Here is a 17,779-nt window from a genome sequence, read left to right as displayed (position 1 = left end):
ACTACTGTACACCAACACTCCAACACCCTCCTTTATACCTGTTATTGTGTAACTGATCAACACACGGCCGCCTGCAGTTTACGTGAATATGCTTATTGGGGATTTACGCAAAGTATTAAGTATTATAATTCTAAAAGAAAAGGCTAGATCAGTGAAAATCCTACTCCCTACATTACTGATGGCTAATATTTCTTATTTGTTTCTTTTCAAATTATGCACACTCAGTGGTTTGGAAAGGGTTGTTCTCTGTCTGCTTTGCTATTGGTTTGATTTAGAAGATAGCATTTAGAAGATAGCAACAATATTTGAAAACCTCCAGGCCCACAGTATAAAAACTGGCAGAATCAGTGGAGCAAGAAATATGTGGCAAATATGTTGCCAGATACATTCCAAAGTTGTTCAAAGTGAATTGACCTTTGTTGAGGCACTGACAATCATTATGAGGGCATCACTGGACATTGAGGAGGAATCAGTAGATTGAAAGCAGGCCAATTTAGTCCCCATATTCAAAAAGGGGAAGAACACAGACACAGGTAATTATAGACCTATTTGTCTTGCTTCCATTTGGTGTCGAATAATGGAATATATTTTCATGAATAAGCTTGAAGATTATGGTCATCATAACAACCGAGTAAATAACAACTTCAGAAGGGATTTCACTAACCTCTTCAAATTTTTTGATGATGTGACAACCCAAGTGTGCTGTCGAAAGCACTACAATATGATATACCTGGACTTCCAAATGGCCTTTGTCAAAGTTCTACAATTAGTTAAGTCACAGCTGTGGGAATTGATGGTAAACCCTGAGAATATATAAGAAATCGGCTTAAGGGTAGAAAACAAAGTGTACTCCTTAAAGAAGCTACATCAGAGTGGTGAAAGTTCCGAAGAAGGGTCACTGACCCGAAACGTTAACTCTGCTTCTCTTTCCACAGATGCTGCCAGACCTGCTGAGTGATTCCAGCATTTCTTGTTTTTGTTGGTGAAAGTACTGAGTGGGTGTCCCAGGGTTCAGTGTTGGGATCATTATTGTCATGGATGCTTTAATTTACGTGTGCAGCCTCTGCTACTTGATTGTTTACTTTCTATGATATGAACTTGTTGCATTCTGAGCATTGCAATAATTATACGTAAAGCAGACTGCAGCTCGTAAGAAGCTACATTTCATTTTCTTTACAATCTAGTTTTTACTAAGAATTACTTATAAATGAAAATGAGAACTATTAATGTGAACTTACACAAGTGATCGGGCATATTCATATTTACATTGAAAAAGGTCAGATCTCAAATTGTTGAGCAATTTACAGTCTTATTTTGCAATTTGAGAATGTATTTTCAAACAAAAAAACAGCATTACCTAAAAATAAAACAGTAGTCCAACAAAACCATAAGATGATGGAAAGATAACAGTCCAAAAGTGTCAGTTTTTACCTGACGGACACGGAGGTGTTACGAATTGTCTTCTATTGACAGACACACCACAGAGCAAAAAAAGGTAAAAACTGCATTAAATTAAATTAAATCTTAACTGGATCACCTGAGGCTTAAAGACAGAGAACATGCAGAGTAATTAATTTTGTCTTTTATCAAATTCTACCCCAAAATGAAGGGGAAAGGAAACACAAAATCCAGGAAAATGCAACAAAGAAGACTGCAGCAGTACAGAAAGGCCAGTTGGCTTTAAGCGTAAGTGACAAACCTCATACTTGATCTTTTTTAGATTTACAATATTAATTAAATAAACTAATTTTAAAAATCTTCGATTTTCAGAATTATATTCCTAGAATTTTTAAGACAGTGTTCAAGGAAAACATAACTTTATGGATAGCCTTGATAATCGTCAGCCAGAAAAGAAGAATCAATAAATTGCAGTAGAAACTGGGTACAACCAAGTTATTTTGATAGTAACTTCATCTGGCTCAATCTTTGGATGAGATTGGTGGAACTCACAATGATACATAAAGTCACTTTAACTTCAGCCATTTGATTAGCTAACTCTGCATTCATGCACTCATAATTCACCTTATTTCAGTTTAAAATACTAGTCTTGGACCCACTTTTCTCTCCCTCAAACTGAATGCAAAATTCAATCATATTATGGTCACTGCTACCCAGGGGCGCTTTAACTATGAGGTCATTAATTAATCCTATCTTGTTGCACAATACCAGGTCTAGTATAGCCTGCTCTCTGGTTGACTCCAGAATGTACTGTTCCAAGAAATTATCCCAAAAACATTCTATGTATTCCTCAACTAGGTTACCTCTACCCATCTGATCTTTCCAGTCTATATGTAGCTTAAAATCCCCCATGATTATTGGAACAACCTGCTGCATAAAATAAAAATTGTCCTAATCTTATTCTTCACTCTTAGTCATGATTTTATATTGCCGACCCTTATCACTGATTTCCCAACCAAGGAAAATGCTACTCAACGGTTAAAATTTTAATAATTTTAAAAACCTCCATTTCTTCTCAGGTTGGAGTTTTATTTTAGTTTGTGTAAAAAAAAAGTGATGTAATTCAGATGGTGATGCTTCTTTTTGGCCTATTAGCAGCTACTACAAAGATTTCTGGTGTTTTTTGCGTGACCTCCAGCAGTCCCTTTTTTAAAAATTCATTCATGGGATTTGGGCGTCGCTGGCCAGGCCAGCATTGATTGCCCATCCCTAATTGCCCTTGAGAAGGCTGCCTTCTTGAACCGCTGCAGTCCATTTGGGGTAGGTACATCCACAGTGCTGTTAGGAAGGGAGTTCCAGGATTTTGACCCAGTGACAGTGAAAGAACAGCGATATAGTTCCAAGTCAGGATAGTGTGTGACTTGGAGGGGAACTTGCAAATGGTGGTGTTCCCATGCATTTGCTGCCCTTGACCTTCTAGTTGGTAGAGGTCGCGGGTTTGGAAGGTGCTGTCTAAGGAGCCTTGGTGCATTGCTGCAGTGCATCTTGTAGATGGTACACACTGCTGCCACTGCGCATCGGTGGTGGAGGGAGTGAATGTTTGTAGATTTACGATTGGAACAACTGGGCGGAGCAGGTGCAGCACAAACTCTACCAATTTGTACATGATTTTCTATTGGAGCACCACAGCCAGTCCTAATTTGCATATGCAAGCCACCTAACACCTGCTACAGGTGGGCACAGTGCACAGAAATCACCACCCAAACTTTGACCCCATTCCTAATTTCATGCCCAATGAACAGGTAAAATAATGTTGAATTTCTTCCTGTGTTTTGCCTGTGTTTGCTCTTTGCTACTGTGGTCTAAACATCTCACTGCCCTGTTCTCCTTCTATAGTTATGCAACTTCTATTTGTCCACATTTCGCCTGATGATGCAATGGTTTCTGACCTAACGGCTCTCTCCAACAAAGCATTCCATGCTGGGACAACCTGCTGCATAAAATAAAATTGTCCGAAACTTATTCTTCACTCTTAGTCATGATTTTATATTGTCAATCCTTATCACTGATTTCCCAACCAAGGGAAATACTCCTCAATGGTCAAAACTTTCATAATTTTAAAAACCTCCATTTCTTCTCAGAACTGGGTTTCTTCCAATGCCACGGGCTAGTGAGTATATGAATAGGAGGTTAGTGCAGATAAATGCATGGTTGGGGAGATGGTGCAGGAGGGAGGGCTTTAGATTCTTGGATCACTGGGCCTGTTTCTGGCAAAGGTGGGATCTGTATAAGATGGACGGGTTGCACCTGAACCAAAATGGGACAAGCATCCTTGCTGGGAGGTTTGCTAGTGCTGTTGGTGGAGGGGGGAGGGGGGGGTTTAAACTAATTCGGCAGGGGGATGGGATACAGAATGGATGCACAGTAGTGGGTGTTGTAAAGTCAAATATTAATGTGAAGCTAAGTCAGTCTGGAGGACAGAGTAAATGTAGACCTGTTAAGGCTCAGGCAAATAATGCAAGGCTGGATTGTATCTATTTTAATGCAAGGAGTCTTATTAGTAAGGTAGATGAATTTAGGGCATTGATTAACACATGGGAATATGATATTATTGCTATTAGTGAGACATGGGTCAGGGAAGGGCAGGACTGGCAGCTTAATATTCCAGGGTATAGAATGTTCAGACGTGATAGGGGAGGGGGTAAAAAAGGAGGTGGCATTGTACTGTTGATTAAAGAGACAATTACTGCAGTAAGGAGGGATGATATCTTAGAAGGTTCCTCTAATGAGGCCATATGGGTAGAACATAAAAACAAAAATGGGGCAGTCACTTGGCTGGGAGTGTACGACAGGCCTCCAAACAGTCAGGGAGAGATACAGGAGCAGATATGGAGGCAAATCTCAGAGAGGTGCAAAAATAATAGGGTAATAATAGTAGGGCATTTCAACTTCCCCTATATAAGAGGGGATAGTATTAGTGCAAAAAGCTTAAAGGAGGCGGAATTCTTCAAAGTGTATTCAGAAGAGCCTTTTGAGCCAGCACATAGAGAGGCCTACAAGAGGAGGGGCAGAACTGGACTTAATCGTAGGGAATGAAGCCGGACAAGTGATAGAAGTGGCAGTGGGGGAGCATTTCGGGGATAGTGACCATAACTCTGTAAGATTTAAGATTGTTATGGAAAAGAACATAGAGGGACCGGAAATAAGTGTACTGAATTGGGGGAAGGCAGATTTCAATATGATAAAACAGGATCTGGCCAAAGTGAACTGGGAGCAGCTTCTTACAGGAAAGTCTGCATCAGACCAGTGGGAGTCATTTAGAAGGGAAATTGTGAGGATTCAAGTGCAGCATGTTTCTGTAAAGGTGAAGAGTAGGACCAACAGGTCAGAACCCTGGATGTCAAGGGATATAGAGGATTGGATAAGGAAATAATAGGTGGCGTATGGCAGACTCAGAATGCTGAAAACAGCAGAGGCCCTAGAGGAGTATAGAAAGTGTAGGGGAGTACTTAAAAAAGTAATTAGGAGAGCGAAGAGGGGGCATGAAAAATCACTGGCAGACAAGATAAAGGAAAATCCCAAGGCATTTTATAAGTATGTTAGGGGCAAGAGGAGAACCAGGGAAAAAGTGGGGCCCATTAGGGATCATAGAGGCAATCGGTGTGTGGAGCTGGAGGACATAGGGGAGGTTTTGAATGATTACTTTTCATCTGTGTTCACTAGGGAGAGGAACGATATAGGTGTAGTGATCAGGGAAGGGGATTGTGATATACTTGATCAAATTAGCATTGAAAAGTATTAGCTGTTTTAGTGGGCTTGAAGGTGGATAAATCCCCAGGCCCAGATGAGATGTATCCCAGGCTGCTATGTGAGGCAAGGGAGGAGATAGCGGGGGCTCTGACACAATTTTTCAGATCCTCTCTGGCCACAGGAGAGGTACCAGAGGATTGGAGGACAGCGAATGTGGTATCATTATTTAAGAAGGGTAGCAGGGATAAACCAGGTAATTACAGGCCGGTGAGTCTAACATCAGTGGTCGGGAAATTATCGGAAAAAATTCTGAGAGACAGGATTAATCTCCACTTGGACAGGCAGGAATTAATCAGGGATAGTCAGCATGGCTTTATCAGGGGGAGATCATGTCTAACAAATCTGATTGAATTTTTCGAGGAGGTGACTAGAGTTGTAGATTAGGGTAAAGCAGTTGATATAGTCTACATGGACTTCAGTAAGGCTTTTGATAAGGTCCTGCATGGGAGATTGGTTAAGAAAGTAAAGGCCCATGGGATCCAGGGTAATTTGGCAAATTGGATTCAAAATTGGCTTAGTGTCAGGAGGCAGAGGGTGATGGTCGAGGGTTGTTTCTGTGAGTGGAGGCCTGTGACCAGTGGTGTACCGCAGGGGTCAGTGCTGGGACGCTTGCTGTTTGCAGTGTACATTAATGAGTTAGACATGAATATAGGAGGTATGATCAGTAAGTTCACAGACAACATGAAAATTGGTGGTGTCGTAAATAGTGAGGAGGAAAGCCTTAGATTACAGGACGATATAGATGGGCTGGTAAGATGGGTGGAACAGTGGCAGATGGAGTTTAATCCTGAGGTGTAAGGTGATGCACTTTGGGAGGTCTAACAAGGCAATGGAATATACAATGGATGGTAGGATCCTAGGGAGTACAGAGGGTCAGAGGGACCTTGGGGTGCTTGTCCATAGATCACTGAAGGCAGCAGCTCAGGTAGATAAGGTGGTTAGAAAGGCATACGGGATACTTTATTAGCCAAGGCATAGAATATAAGAGCAGGGGGGTTATGATGGAACTGTATAAAACGCTGGTTAGGCCACAGTTGGAGTGCTGTGTACAGTTCTGGTTGCCACACTATAGGAAGGATGTGATTGCAATGGAGAGGGTTTCACCAGTATGTTGCCTGGGCTGGAGCATTTCAGATATGAAGACCGAATGGATAGACTGGGGTTGTTTTCCTTGGAGCAGAAAAGGCTGAGGGGAGACCTGATTGAGGTATATAAAATTATGAGGGCATTGATAGGATAGATAGGAAGAAACGTTTTCCCTTAGCGGAGAGGTCAATAACTAGGGGGCATAGATTTAAGGTAAGGGGCAGGAGGTTTAGAGGGGAGTTGAGGAGGAATTTTTTTCACCCAGAGGGTGGTTGGAATCTGGAACACACTGCCTGAAGGAGTGGTGGAGGCAGGAACACTCACGGCATTCAAGAAATATTTGGATGAGCACTTGAAACGCCATAACATACAAGGCTACAGGCCAAGTGTGGGGAAATGGGATTAGTTAGGACGGGTGCTTGATGGTTGGCGCAGGCACGTTGGGCCGAAGGGCCTGTTTCTGTGCTGTAAAACTCTGTGAACTATAGAGGTAAACTACGGTTTACCATTTCTGGCATAATTTGATGAAACTAAGCTGTATGCTCTCTATGGCTTTAATGTCCTTCATATAATGGACTGCCCAAAACTGCACATAATACTATATTATCAACCATTGCCTTGTACATACTTGTCATTATCTTTTTACTTCTGGACTCAAAGCTACTGGTAATTTTGAATTGCTTAACCTACCTGCAGTTGCACTTCCAGGAAATTTGAATTCCTAAGTTTCTCTGTTTGTGGACATCCTTCAACGTTCCATTGAGTGTGTCCTCCCATTCCTTGTTTTTTCTTCACAAAGTATATTACTTCACACTTACAACATTATAGGGCTGAAATGCTGCTCCCATGCACCAGTGGCATATGAGACACAGAGAGGACAGAATATCAGGGCAATGACCCTGTACCCATTTTGCACAAGTTTCAGGTTTTCTGCAGGGCTTGGGTTGGGGCTAAGAAGATGCTTAAAGGACTATTGTTAAATTTATATGCATGGTATTAAATTACTTCAAACCTTGTATTCTTCTTCTGCTAGTTCCCTATTTTCCAGAATCAACCGTTTAGCTTTAGCAGAAATTGGATCTCTACCAAGGTGCGTCTGCCTGAAGGATGATAGAAAAACATGTTTAGTGTCAGCTCCAAACAAACTATAAATTAGACTTCAGTGAATTAATACAGTGCTGGTTAAAACGAATACTTCCAAGTTAATAGCAGATAGTATTTTTGTCAATCCTTGAGATTAAAAAAAATCAAAATTATACATGGAGAGCACTTCACATTCCAAAAAAAAAGTAAATATGCACTATTGCTACTTTATCTTTTGCTTACCATCGTAATTGGTTAGCCTGCTCCAACATCATATTTTTTTTGACTTTATGATTAAACACAGCTTCCTTTGCCTGTCTGCTTTTTGATGCTCCTTGAACATTGGTCAAAGCTTAGGAAAAAAAAGGTTAAGGTGAAAATATTGAGAAAAAATTCAGAAGCACACATAAATGTCATGCTTATGCCATGTTAATCATCTGTTATGCTTGAGACTGGCCTTAGTGTGTGTGTAAGAATGCTTATTAGCATTATTCACCAGAGAATCAAACTAAAAGGTGCACCAACAACTGGTAGAAGGTTCATTACAGCACTAAAAACACAACTAAGTACTGATAATGTTTGTTTCAAGTTATAAAAGATGAGAACTGGCTGTGAGTATGCTTAACCCTAAGGTGGGAAGAACAATTGCCTAATATTTTAATCTTTTTTTTAAAGTAAAGATTTATTGAGAGAGAGAGAGAGAGAGAAAGACACTATTGATAGCATACCTCTTGCAGCTTTTGTTTCAGTGACACCAGTGAGAGACACAAAAAGAGCACACGCAGAGTTAAAGCAAGAGAGTGAGAATGAGAGGTAGCGAGAGGCAGACAGAGGGTAGAATAAAACGTTCAGATGGCCAAACAATGACTGCCCGTTCCTGCTGGCAGGCAATGCGGTCTATTTTGATGGCCAGCCCTCATTAGTATGCCCCAGGCAAACTGTGAGCATGAAATGGGGACCCTGCTGCAGTTCACTATTTTGGGCGAGTGAAATATTGGACAGAACAGATCTTGTAATTCAAGACTGGGCATCCATGAGGCGCTGTGGGCCATCAGCAGCAGCAGAATTATATTCAACCACAATCTGTAACCTTAACGCCCGGAATATCTCTCACGTGACCATTACCATCAAGCTAGAGGATCAACCTTGGTTCAATGAGGAGTGCAGGAGAGCATGCCAGGAGCAGCATCAGGCAAACTTAAAAATGAGGTGCGAACCTTTGAAGCTACAACACAACATGCCAAACAATGGAAGCAGCATGCAATAGACAGCGCTAACCAATCCCACAACCAACGGATCAGGTCACAGCTCTGCAGTCTTACCACATCCAATCGTGAATGGTGGTGAACAATTAAACAACTAACTGCAGGAGGCCCCAAAAACATCCCCATCCTCAATGACAGCAGAGCCCAGCACATCAGTGCAAAGGACAACGCTGAATCATTTGTGACCATCTTCAGCCAGATGTGTTGACTGGATGATCCATCTCGGCCGCCTCCTGAGGTCCCCAGCTTCACAGATGGCAGTCTTTCCTCATTCAAATTTTTTTTTCCCAAAAAACTAGTAAGTTGTTTCAAAGGGAATTACAAAGCATGCAGCTGAAGCAACTGAAGGAACAGCCACCAATGGTGCAGTGAATAAGGGAGGGGAGTGGTAGGGTTGGTATGTTTGGTTCAAACAGGATCAATGGAGTAGAGAATTAGGGTGTGGTTGTAGAGCTGGAGGAGGCCATGAAGGTATTTAAACATGAGATGAAATTTGAGCCAATCTAGTAGGTCAGCAGATTTGGTGCAGGATAGGATATAGGCAGCAGGATTTTGGATGAGCTGCGGTTTACAGAGGAATTATTAAGAACATAAAATCTATTAAATGAGCATGATTGGAAGACTCTTAAAACAAGTAGGCTGTCCTGTCACTTCAAATCCACAGCAGTTCTTATTTCCATAGGTAGAGGTTTAAGGTATACTACTCACAACAAAATAATTACTTTTATTTGTACTTAGAAGAGTATAATAATAATGTTTCTGAATGAATTACCCTCTCGCAGGTCCTTAATTCGTAGTTTGCCATGTTGCTGATTTAACACAAGGGCGACAGCATGTGGATTGGATAAATTAACTGGAATTTTCATGTTCTGGTAAAGAAAGAAAAAACTTGCTTTTATATAATTTCCACAATCTAAGAATATTCGTAAACTCTTTATAGCCAATTAAGTATTTTTGAAAAGCCATTGTTGTCATGTAGGGAGACAAAGCAGCCAATGCGTACACACATAATCCCAGTAACAGTAATGAGACAAATGACAGATTAATGTGATTTTGCTGGTTGTTGGATAAATGTTGGCCAGGACACTAAAAGAACTCTGTTCTTTTCAAATAGCGTCATGGGATATTTTACACTCACCTGGGAGGGCTGAAGGGGTCTTGATTTAATACCACATTCAAAAGACAACATTTTTTTAACAGTGTCTCATTTCTTCAGTATTGCACTGAAGTGTCAACCTGGATTATGTGCTTAGGTCAATTGGCTTAAGTACAAAAACACAGTGAAACATGGTAAAAGGTTGTTTTTTAGACTGAAGGATAGTGTTCCCAAGGTTCAGTGCCAGGACCACTACTTTTTTGATATATATATATATATATAAATAACTTGGATATTGGAATACAGAGTAAAATTTCAAAATTTGCAGATGATATCAAACTTGGAAGTGTGGCAAACAGTGAGGATGATACCAATGGACTGCAACAGGACATAGAAAGACTAAGCAGCATGGGCAGACAAGTGGCAGATGGAATTTAATACAGAGAAGTGCATTTTGGCAGAATGGATAGGGAGATGTAATATGGACTTAATGGAACAGTTCTAAAGAGTGTGCAAGGACAGAGGGATATGGGGATTCATAGGTGCAGATCTTTTGATGGTGGCAGGACATATTGAGAAAGTAGTCAGCCAAACATATGGGAAGTTGGATTTCACAAATAGAGGTATTGAGTACAAAAGTACGGAAGTTATGCCGAATATTCATAAAGCTGTGGTTAGGCCACAGCTAGAGTATGGCATCCAGTTCTAGTCACCACACTTTAAAAAGGATGTGAGAGTCCTTGGGAAGGTGCAGAGGAGATTTATTAGAATGGTTACAGGATGAGGGTTTTTAGCTGCAATGTTAGGATGGAAAAGCTGGGGAACTTGCCCTTGAAGCAAAGGAGATTGAGGGGAGATTTGATAGCGGTGTACAAGATTATGACAGGTTTAGATAAGGTAGACAATGAAGAACTGTTCCCATTAGCTGATGGTACAAGGAAAAGGGGACACAAATTGAAGGTTTAGGGCAAGATATGCAGGGGAACGTAAGGAAGAAGTTTTTTTACGCAGTGAGTGCTAATGACTTGGAACCGGTGCCTACGATGGTGGTAGAAGCAGAGACGATCAAAGATTTCAAAAGGAAATTGAATGGGTACTTTCATTGCTCTCCAGACAGCCAGCATGAACTCGATGGACCGAATGGCCTTCTGTGCTGTAATGACTCTATGAGGGTGTTTCCAGCTTTGGGTCGGAAGGTGGGGATGACCCTTCCTCGACACTCTGTCGGACACCCATAGCTACTTAACAGCAGGCAGACAATTAACCTCCCATTGTCCAAGACGCTGTCCATTTAAGGGATGAGCTCCCACCTCCAGAGATGCTGGGCAATCGGAAGGCCGGCTGGTCTGCAGAACCAACAGTGCTACTGGGAGCAGTGGCAATTGCCGATACTGCAGGAGGCCCTGCAGCATCAAGGATAATAAAGGATTTAGATGTAGTGAATATTATGAGGTCTGTTTGTTTAAAATAAGTATAGGAGTACTAGTGCATTATGTCTTCACCAACATTCCTTTGAAATTTTTTTGAGTGTGTGGGTGATTCATTTAAGTGAGCAGCCCCTTTAAATTTTTTTGTGCGTACAAGGTGGGCTGACTCTTGCGCCCACAGCGGCTGGCGTAAAAAAAGGCGGCCTGCACGCACAGGTGTGCAGGTGTGATGCCTGCCGTCACACCGCCGTGAACTTGAGCCCGGCGGCTCATTATCATATGCAGGACGACGCTGTGAACGGTGTCAACTGTTTCTGTGCAGGGGCTGGTGTCATTTTAAATTGCAAAGAAACTGCAGAGTTGCCCCTGTCCCCTCCCCAACTATACTACAAATGCAGAATTTACCCCTTCCCCCCCAACTATACAACAAGTGCAGAATTCACCCCTTACCCCAGCCCCCCCCCACCCCACTACACTACAAATGCAGAGATCCCCCCTTCCCCACTTCGGTGGCATTAGCTTTCCCTGGACGGGAAAGTGAAGGCACATGAGTGCCACACGTCACGCTGAAGATCTGGAACTGCAGGCAAGATCGCTCCGGTTTTCCTTTTAATCCATACGAACAGGTAATTTAAATATGTAAAATTGGGCCCTGTTACAGGGTGGCAGAGGGCCCACCAAGGAGTTCCCAGCTGCCGGTAAGATCGAGCCCGGCAATCCCGGCCTCGTGTTCCGTGGTGGGCTGCTGCTGCTCCGATCTTCCACCACATCCCCCGCACTCCCCACAGTAACCTGAAGGGCCTGACACGTGCATGGCCTGCAAAGGGACTTTTGGGTTGCTGTGTGGCTGCACAGCTTACAGGGAACATTGGTCTTCAGCCTTGGAGTTATTAAATTACAGAACAATCTTTTACCTAATGCGGTAAATACTGACTTGATAAAAATAATTCAAATGAAGTTGGATTCAGCAAAAATTTAAAGAACATGGTTTTGGAACAGGGAAACAATGTAAAAAAATGTTAGCTTCAACCCTGAAAAAGGATCTAATTGATAGCAAGCTGGATGGCTTGGACAGACTTTCCCTGCAGTTTTCTTTCAGTACTGGGGCTGGGATTAAGAGCATAGACAAAGGGATAGATAGAGGGAGAAAGTATGGGAGCTATAATTGCTTCACATGTTATATAATGAATAGGAACGTCGCTCATCATAAAGGAAAATTAATGGAGAATGCTCAGAAAACTTAAGATCAAAGGCACTAGGTTAGAGGTCTGTTGGCAGTTACTGGTGGTATATCAGAAAAGAACAGTAGGATCATTGGCTTTAATGATTGGCTGGAGGCATGGAGTTAAAAGATAAAAGTTTAAGTTTATAGATAATTAGGGGCAATAATCTATGAAAGATAAACTTTACAGGAAGCATGAGTTCAGTTGGATGTGTCGTGGGCTAAATGGCTATCTCAGAAGATGCAAAGTGCCGTTGGTTGGTATCAGAAAGACAGTAGCTCAAAATGAATATAGCTCCACTAATTACTAGACAAGGTAGGACAGCTGATAGTAACAGTAACTAGTTAATTAATTTCAATTACAAGGAACAATACACTTTACATTGGATGAACCACATAATGCATATAAGGAATCCCTTGAATTTTTTTTTTACCAGTGCCGCACTGGAGAAATAAAATGCTGCGGCGTGGGATCACACAGTATCTACGAGTTTGTTTCTTGCATTTCGCATGACCAATGGGCACTGCTGGGCATATTATGTTGACTCAAAATAGTGTAATATTCGAAAGTTCCATGCATTTTTAGCTTGTTGTGCAATAAGTGTTTTAGTGGTGCCCTCCTTGTAAAAGGTGACACTTGTCAGAAATGGATGACTTCCCATTCAAATTAAATTGAACATGAGCAAAAATAAAATGATGGAATTACAGGCATATGCTTTCAGAGAAAATCCAGATATAGGGCTGGATTTTACAGCCACTCTGCCACCCCCTCCCTCCAACCCTGCCACCGACGCGGGGGTTCGCGGCAGGGGGGGTTGGAAAATGCCTCTGGGAGAGGCCTGCCACGGACCTCGACGCCATGAAGGACGGCCCGATATTGCTGGCAGTGGGAGGCCAATCTAAATATGTAAATTTATTAAAATATATGAATTAATTACTTAACTGCTCCCACCGTCCATTCCGCAGCGATATTGCTGCCAGTGGCCAGCACTCCCGCACCTATGGATCTCCATTTGGAGATCCGATGCAAGACACTAGTGGGGAGGGGGGTGCAGGTAAGTATTTCAGTGGGGGTGAGGTGGGAGCGGGGTCAAACTAGTATGACTAGTGTAGCAGATGGTGGGAAGGGGTGAAGTTAAAAGTTTATGAACTTTGTTGGGGGGTGGGAGGGGGGACGATCAGGTACACAAGGTAAGTATTTTGGCAGGAGAGAGGGCAAGGAATGAATTGTATGGTCATTGGGGGTGGGAGTGGGGCTAGAAACATTTATTTTATTTTTAAAAATAAACTTTAATTCAATATCTCTTAAAAATTTTAATTGCAATTTAAAAATTAACTTTAAAAATGGTGTTGGTGCCTGCGCAATGGCACGTGATGCCATTGCCAGGGATGGACAGCCTGTCCCTTCTGCGGGGGGCGGGGTAGTCCACCCCAGCTATTTAAATGAGCCGCTGTATTTAATATCACGGCGGCTCCGCAAAGCCATTGTTTCCGGCTGCCACTGATCACGGTGGTGGCAACATAAATTTCAGCCCACAATCTCCAAAAAACTGAATAAACTGTAAGTTCAAGTGAAGGCTATAAGATATTTATAAATAAAGATTGGGCCAGAAAGTAGGAAATAAAGCACTAGAATAAGGAACAGTAAAATATTAGTAGCAGTCAGAGTAAGAGAGAATACAGGAAGGTCTATATTAGGTTTACAGTGCATGTGTGTAAATGCACAAAGAGCCACATAGGAATATGATGTTGTAGCGATAGCCTGGCTCGAAAATTGGGCAGGACTGGGTACTAAATATTCCTGGATACAAGGTGTTCAGGAAAGATAGGGAAGGAAAGAAAGGAGGAGGGGTGACAATATTGACTAAGGAGAGTATTAGAGTGCTGGAGAGAGTAGATGTGCTGACGGGGCCAAGGACAGATTCTAGCTGGTTGGACTTAAGAAACAATAAAGCTGCCATTACATTACTGTGTGCATTCTATAGGTCACCAACTAGTGGGATAGATATAGAGGTGCAAATTGGCAAAGAAATTACAGAAAGGTGCAACAATTATAGAGTAGTGAAATTGGGGAACTTCAATTATTCTAATACAGACTGGGATAATAGTGTAAAGGGCATTGAGAGGGATGAGTTTCTGAAGTGTGTTCAGGAGAACTTTCTTGATCAGTATATTTCCGGCCCAACAGGAAGGAGGCATTGCTGGATCTGGTTCTGGGAAAGAGGTGGGTCAAATGGATCAAGTGTCAGTTGGAGGACATTTAGGGAACAGTGATAATAGTATCAGAAGGTTTAGGTTAACTATGGAAAAGGACAAGGAACAATCTGGATTAAAGTTAATTAATTGGAGGAAGGCCAATTTCAATGAGGTGTTAATGGGCTGGCTTTAATGGGAGATAGTTCGGGTACAGTCGAGGTACATTCCCAGAGGAAAGGTAGAACAACCAAAGCCAGAGCTCCCTGGATGATAAAAGAAATAGAGAGTAAAATGAAGGAGAAAAAGGGTGTGTATGACAGATATCAGGCCGATAATAGAAGTGAGAGCCAGGCTGAATACAGAAAATAGAGGAGAAGTTGCAAAAGGAAATAAATGGGGTTAAGAGAGAGTATGTGAAGAGACTGGTTGCTAACATAAAAGGGAATCTAAAAGTCTTCTGTAGGCTTATAAATAGTAAAAAGGTAGTAAGTGGAGGGGTGGGACCAATTAAGGACCAAAAAGGAGACCTATGCATGGAGGCAGAGGGCATGGCTAAGGTCCTTTGTATTTGTCTTTACCAAGGAAGATGATGCTGCCAAAGTCATAATGAAAGAGGAGGTAGTTGAGATAATACATGGGCTAAAAACTGATCAAAACGGTATACTAGAAAGATTGACTATATTGAAAGTTGATAAATCATCAGAACTGGATCAGATGCACCAAGACTGCTAAGGGATAGAAATTGTAGCGGTAACTGCCATAATCTTCCAATCCTCCTTAGATATAGGAATGACATCAGAGGCCTGGAGAACTTAAAATGTTACACCCATGCTCAAAAAGGTTGTAAGGATAAATCCAGCAAATATAGGTCAATTGGTTTAACCTTGGTGGTGGGAAATCTTTTAGAAACGATAATCTGGGACAAAATAAATAAATCAATAAAAATCAAAAGTAATTTGGACATGTATGGAATTAAAGAAAGCCAGCACAGATTTGTTCAAGGAAAATCGTTGTTAACTAACTTGACTAAGATTAGACTGGATTAAGAAGGCGTATGGTGTGTTGGCTTTCATTAACAGGGGGATTGAGTTTAAGAGCCGCAAGGTTATGCTACAGCTCTATAAGGCCCTGGTTCGACCACACTTGGAATATTGTGTTCAGTTCTGGTCGCCTCATTATAGGAAGGATGTGGAAGCTTTAGAGAGGGTGCAGAGGAGATTTACCAGGATGCTGCCTGGACTGGAGGGCATGTCCTATGAAGAAAGATTGAGGGAGCTAGGGCTTTTCTCATTGGAGAGAAGAAGGATGAGAGGTGGCTTGATAGAGGGGTACAAGATGAATAGAGGCATAGATAAAGTGGATAGCCAGAGACTTTTTCCCAGGGCGGAAAGGGCTATCACCAGGGGGCATAATTTTAAGGTGATTGGAGGAAGGTTTCGGGGAGATGTCAGAGGTAGGTTCTTTACACAGAGAGTGGTGGGTGCATGGAATGCGCTGCCAGCGGTGGTAGTAGAGGCAGATACATTAGGGGCATTTAAGCGACTCTTGGATAGGTACATGGATGATAGTGGAATGAAGGGTAGGTAGTTAGTTTGATCTTAGAGTAGGTTAAAGGTTCGGCACAACATCGTGGGCCGAAGGGCCTGTACTGTGCTGTACTGTTCTAGGTTCTTGACTGAGCTTTTTGAGGTAGCAGAGAGGGTTGATGAGAGCAATGCAATTGATGTGGTGTACATGGACTTTCAAAAGGCATTTGATAAACTCTCACATAATAGGCTTTCCAGCAAAGTTGAAGCTCATGGAATAAAATGGACAGTGGCAGCATGGATACAAAATGGGCTAAGTGGTAGGAAATTGAAAGTAGTGGTAAACAATTGTTTTTGTACAGGAGGAAGGCATACAGTGGTGTTCCCCAGGGGTTGGTACTGGGACCACTGCTTTTCTTGATCTATATTAATGACCTAGATGTGGGTGCAGAGGGCAGAATTTCAAAATCTGTAGATGACACAAAACCTGGAAGTATTGTGAACTGTGAGGAGGATAGTGATAGACTTCAAGAGGTTGTAGACAGGCTTGTGGAATGGGCGGACACATGGCAGAATGAAATTTAATGCAGAGAAATGTGGTGATACATTTTAGTGGGAAAAATGAGGAGAAGCATTATTAAATAAAGGGCACAATTCTAAAGGGGGTGTAGGAACAGAGAGCTCTGGAGATATATATGCACAACTTTTTGAAGGTGGCAGGTCAGGCTGAGAAAGTGGCTCAAAGACATATGGGATCCTGGCTTTATAAATAGCGGCATAGGGTATAAAAGCAAACAAGTTATGGTGAACCTTCATAAAACACTGGTCCGGCTTCAACTGGAATCTTGTGCACAATTCTAGGCCTTGCTCTTTTGGAAGGATGTGAATGCTTTAGAGAGGATGCAGAAAGACTTACTGGAGTGGTTCCAGGGATGAGGAATTTCAGCTACGTGGATAGATTGGAGAAGCTGGGGTTGTTCTCCTTGGAGAAGAGAAGATTGAGAGGAGATTTGATAGAGGTGTTCAAAATCATAAGGGGTCCAGACATACTAAATAGAGAGGAATAGTTCCCATTGGCAGAAGGTTCGCAAACTGGAGGACACAGATTTAAGGTAATTGGTGAAAGAAGCAATGGTGACATGAGGAGAAAATTTTTCACACAGCGAGTGGTTAGGATCTGGAATGTACTGCCTGAAAGTGTGGTGGAGGCAGATTCAATCACAGTTTTCAGAAGGGAATTGGATAGGCACCTGAAGGAAAAACATTTGCAGGACTACGGGGAAAGGGAAAGGGAGTGGGACTAACTAAATTGCTATTGCAGAGAGCCAGCATAGGCTTGACAGGCTGAATGGTCTCCTTCTATGCTGGAACCATTCTGTGATTCCATAGCTTTACATATAAAAGGTGATATAATGGTAACTAAGAGGGAGAACATTGGTCAGCAGGAAGGAGTGGTTGAAATGATTTGAGTGCAGACACACCAAGAATTGGTCCTAGCTTGTTGCTTGACATGTGTTACAGGCCTCTGGAACAACAGGTAAAACAGAAGAGGGAATATTGTAAACAAATTGAAGGATGCCAAAACATAGTAGTGTTGTTATCATAGGGGATTTTAACATCCCTACATAAATTAGCCTGGTAGAGGGCATCCAAATGCAAGCCAAGGTGAA

The 17,779-nt window shown here is 42.0% G+C and overlaps 1 protein-coding gene across 6 annotated transcripts in view; it reads right to left on the bottom strand.

Moving 5' to 3' along the window:
* cfap221 (cilia and flagella associated protein 221) overlaps nucleotides 1–17,779 on the bottom strand; it is a 295,786-nt gene that overhangs the window by 163,260 nt on the left and 114,747 nt on the right. For all 6 annotated transcript variants that reach the window (XR_010975322.1, XR_010975323.1, XM_068035142.1 and 3 more), the window contains exons 10-12: nucleotides 9,415–9,511; nucleotides 7,621–7,729; nucleotides 7,307–7,394 (exon numbers count right to left, since the gene is read on the bottom strand). Coding sequence is in view for 4 of the 6 variants with exons in the window: in XM_068035142.1 (XP_067891243.1) it covers nucleotides 7,307–7,394; nucleotides 7,621–7,729; nucleotides 9,415–9,511 (294 nt within the window). In the remaining 2 variants the exon portion in view is untranslated. The remainder of the gene's footprint in view (nucleotides 1–7,306; nucleotides 7,395–7,620; nucleotides 7,730–9,414; nucleotides 9,512–17,779) is intronic.

The sequence above is a fragment of the Heterodontus francisci genome, chromosome 7 (genome assembly GCF_036365525.1).
Source record: "Heterodontus francisci isolate sHetFra1 chromosome 7, sHetFra1.hap1, whole genome shotgun sequence".
NCBI lineage: Eukaryota > Metazoa > Chordata > Chondrichthyes > Heterodontiformes > Heterodontidae > Heterodontus > Heterodontus francisci.
This window is presented reverse-complemented; position numbering and strand designations above follow the sequence as displayed.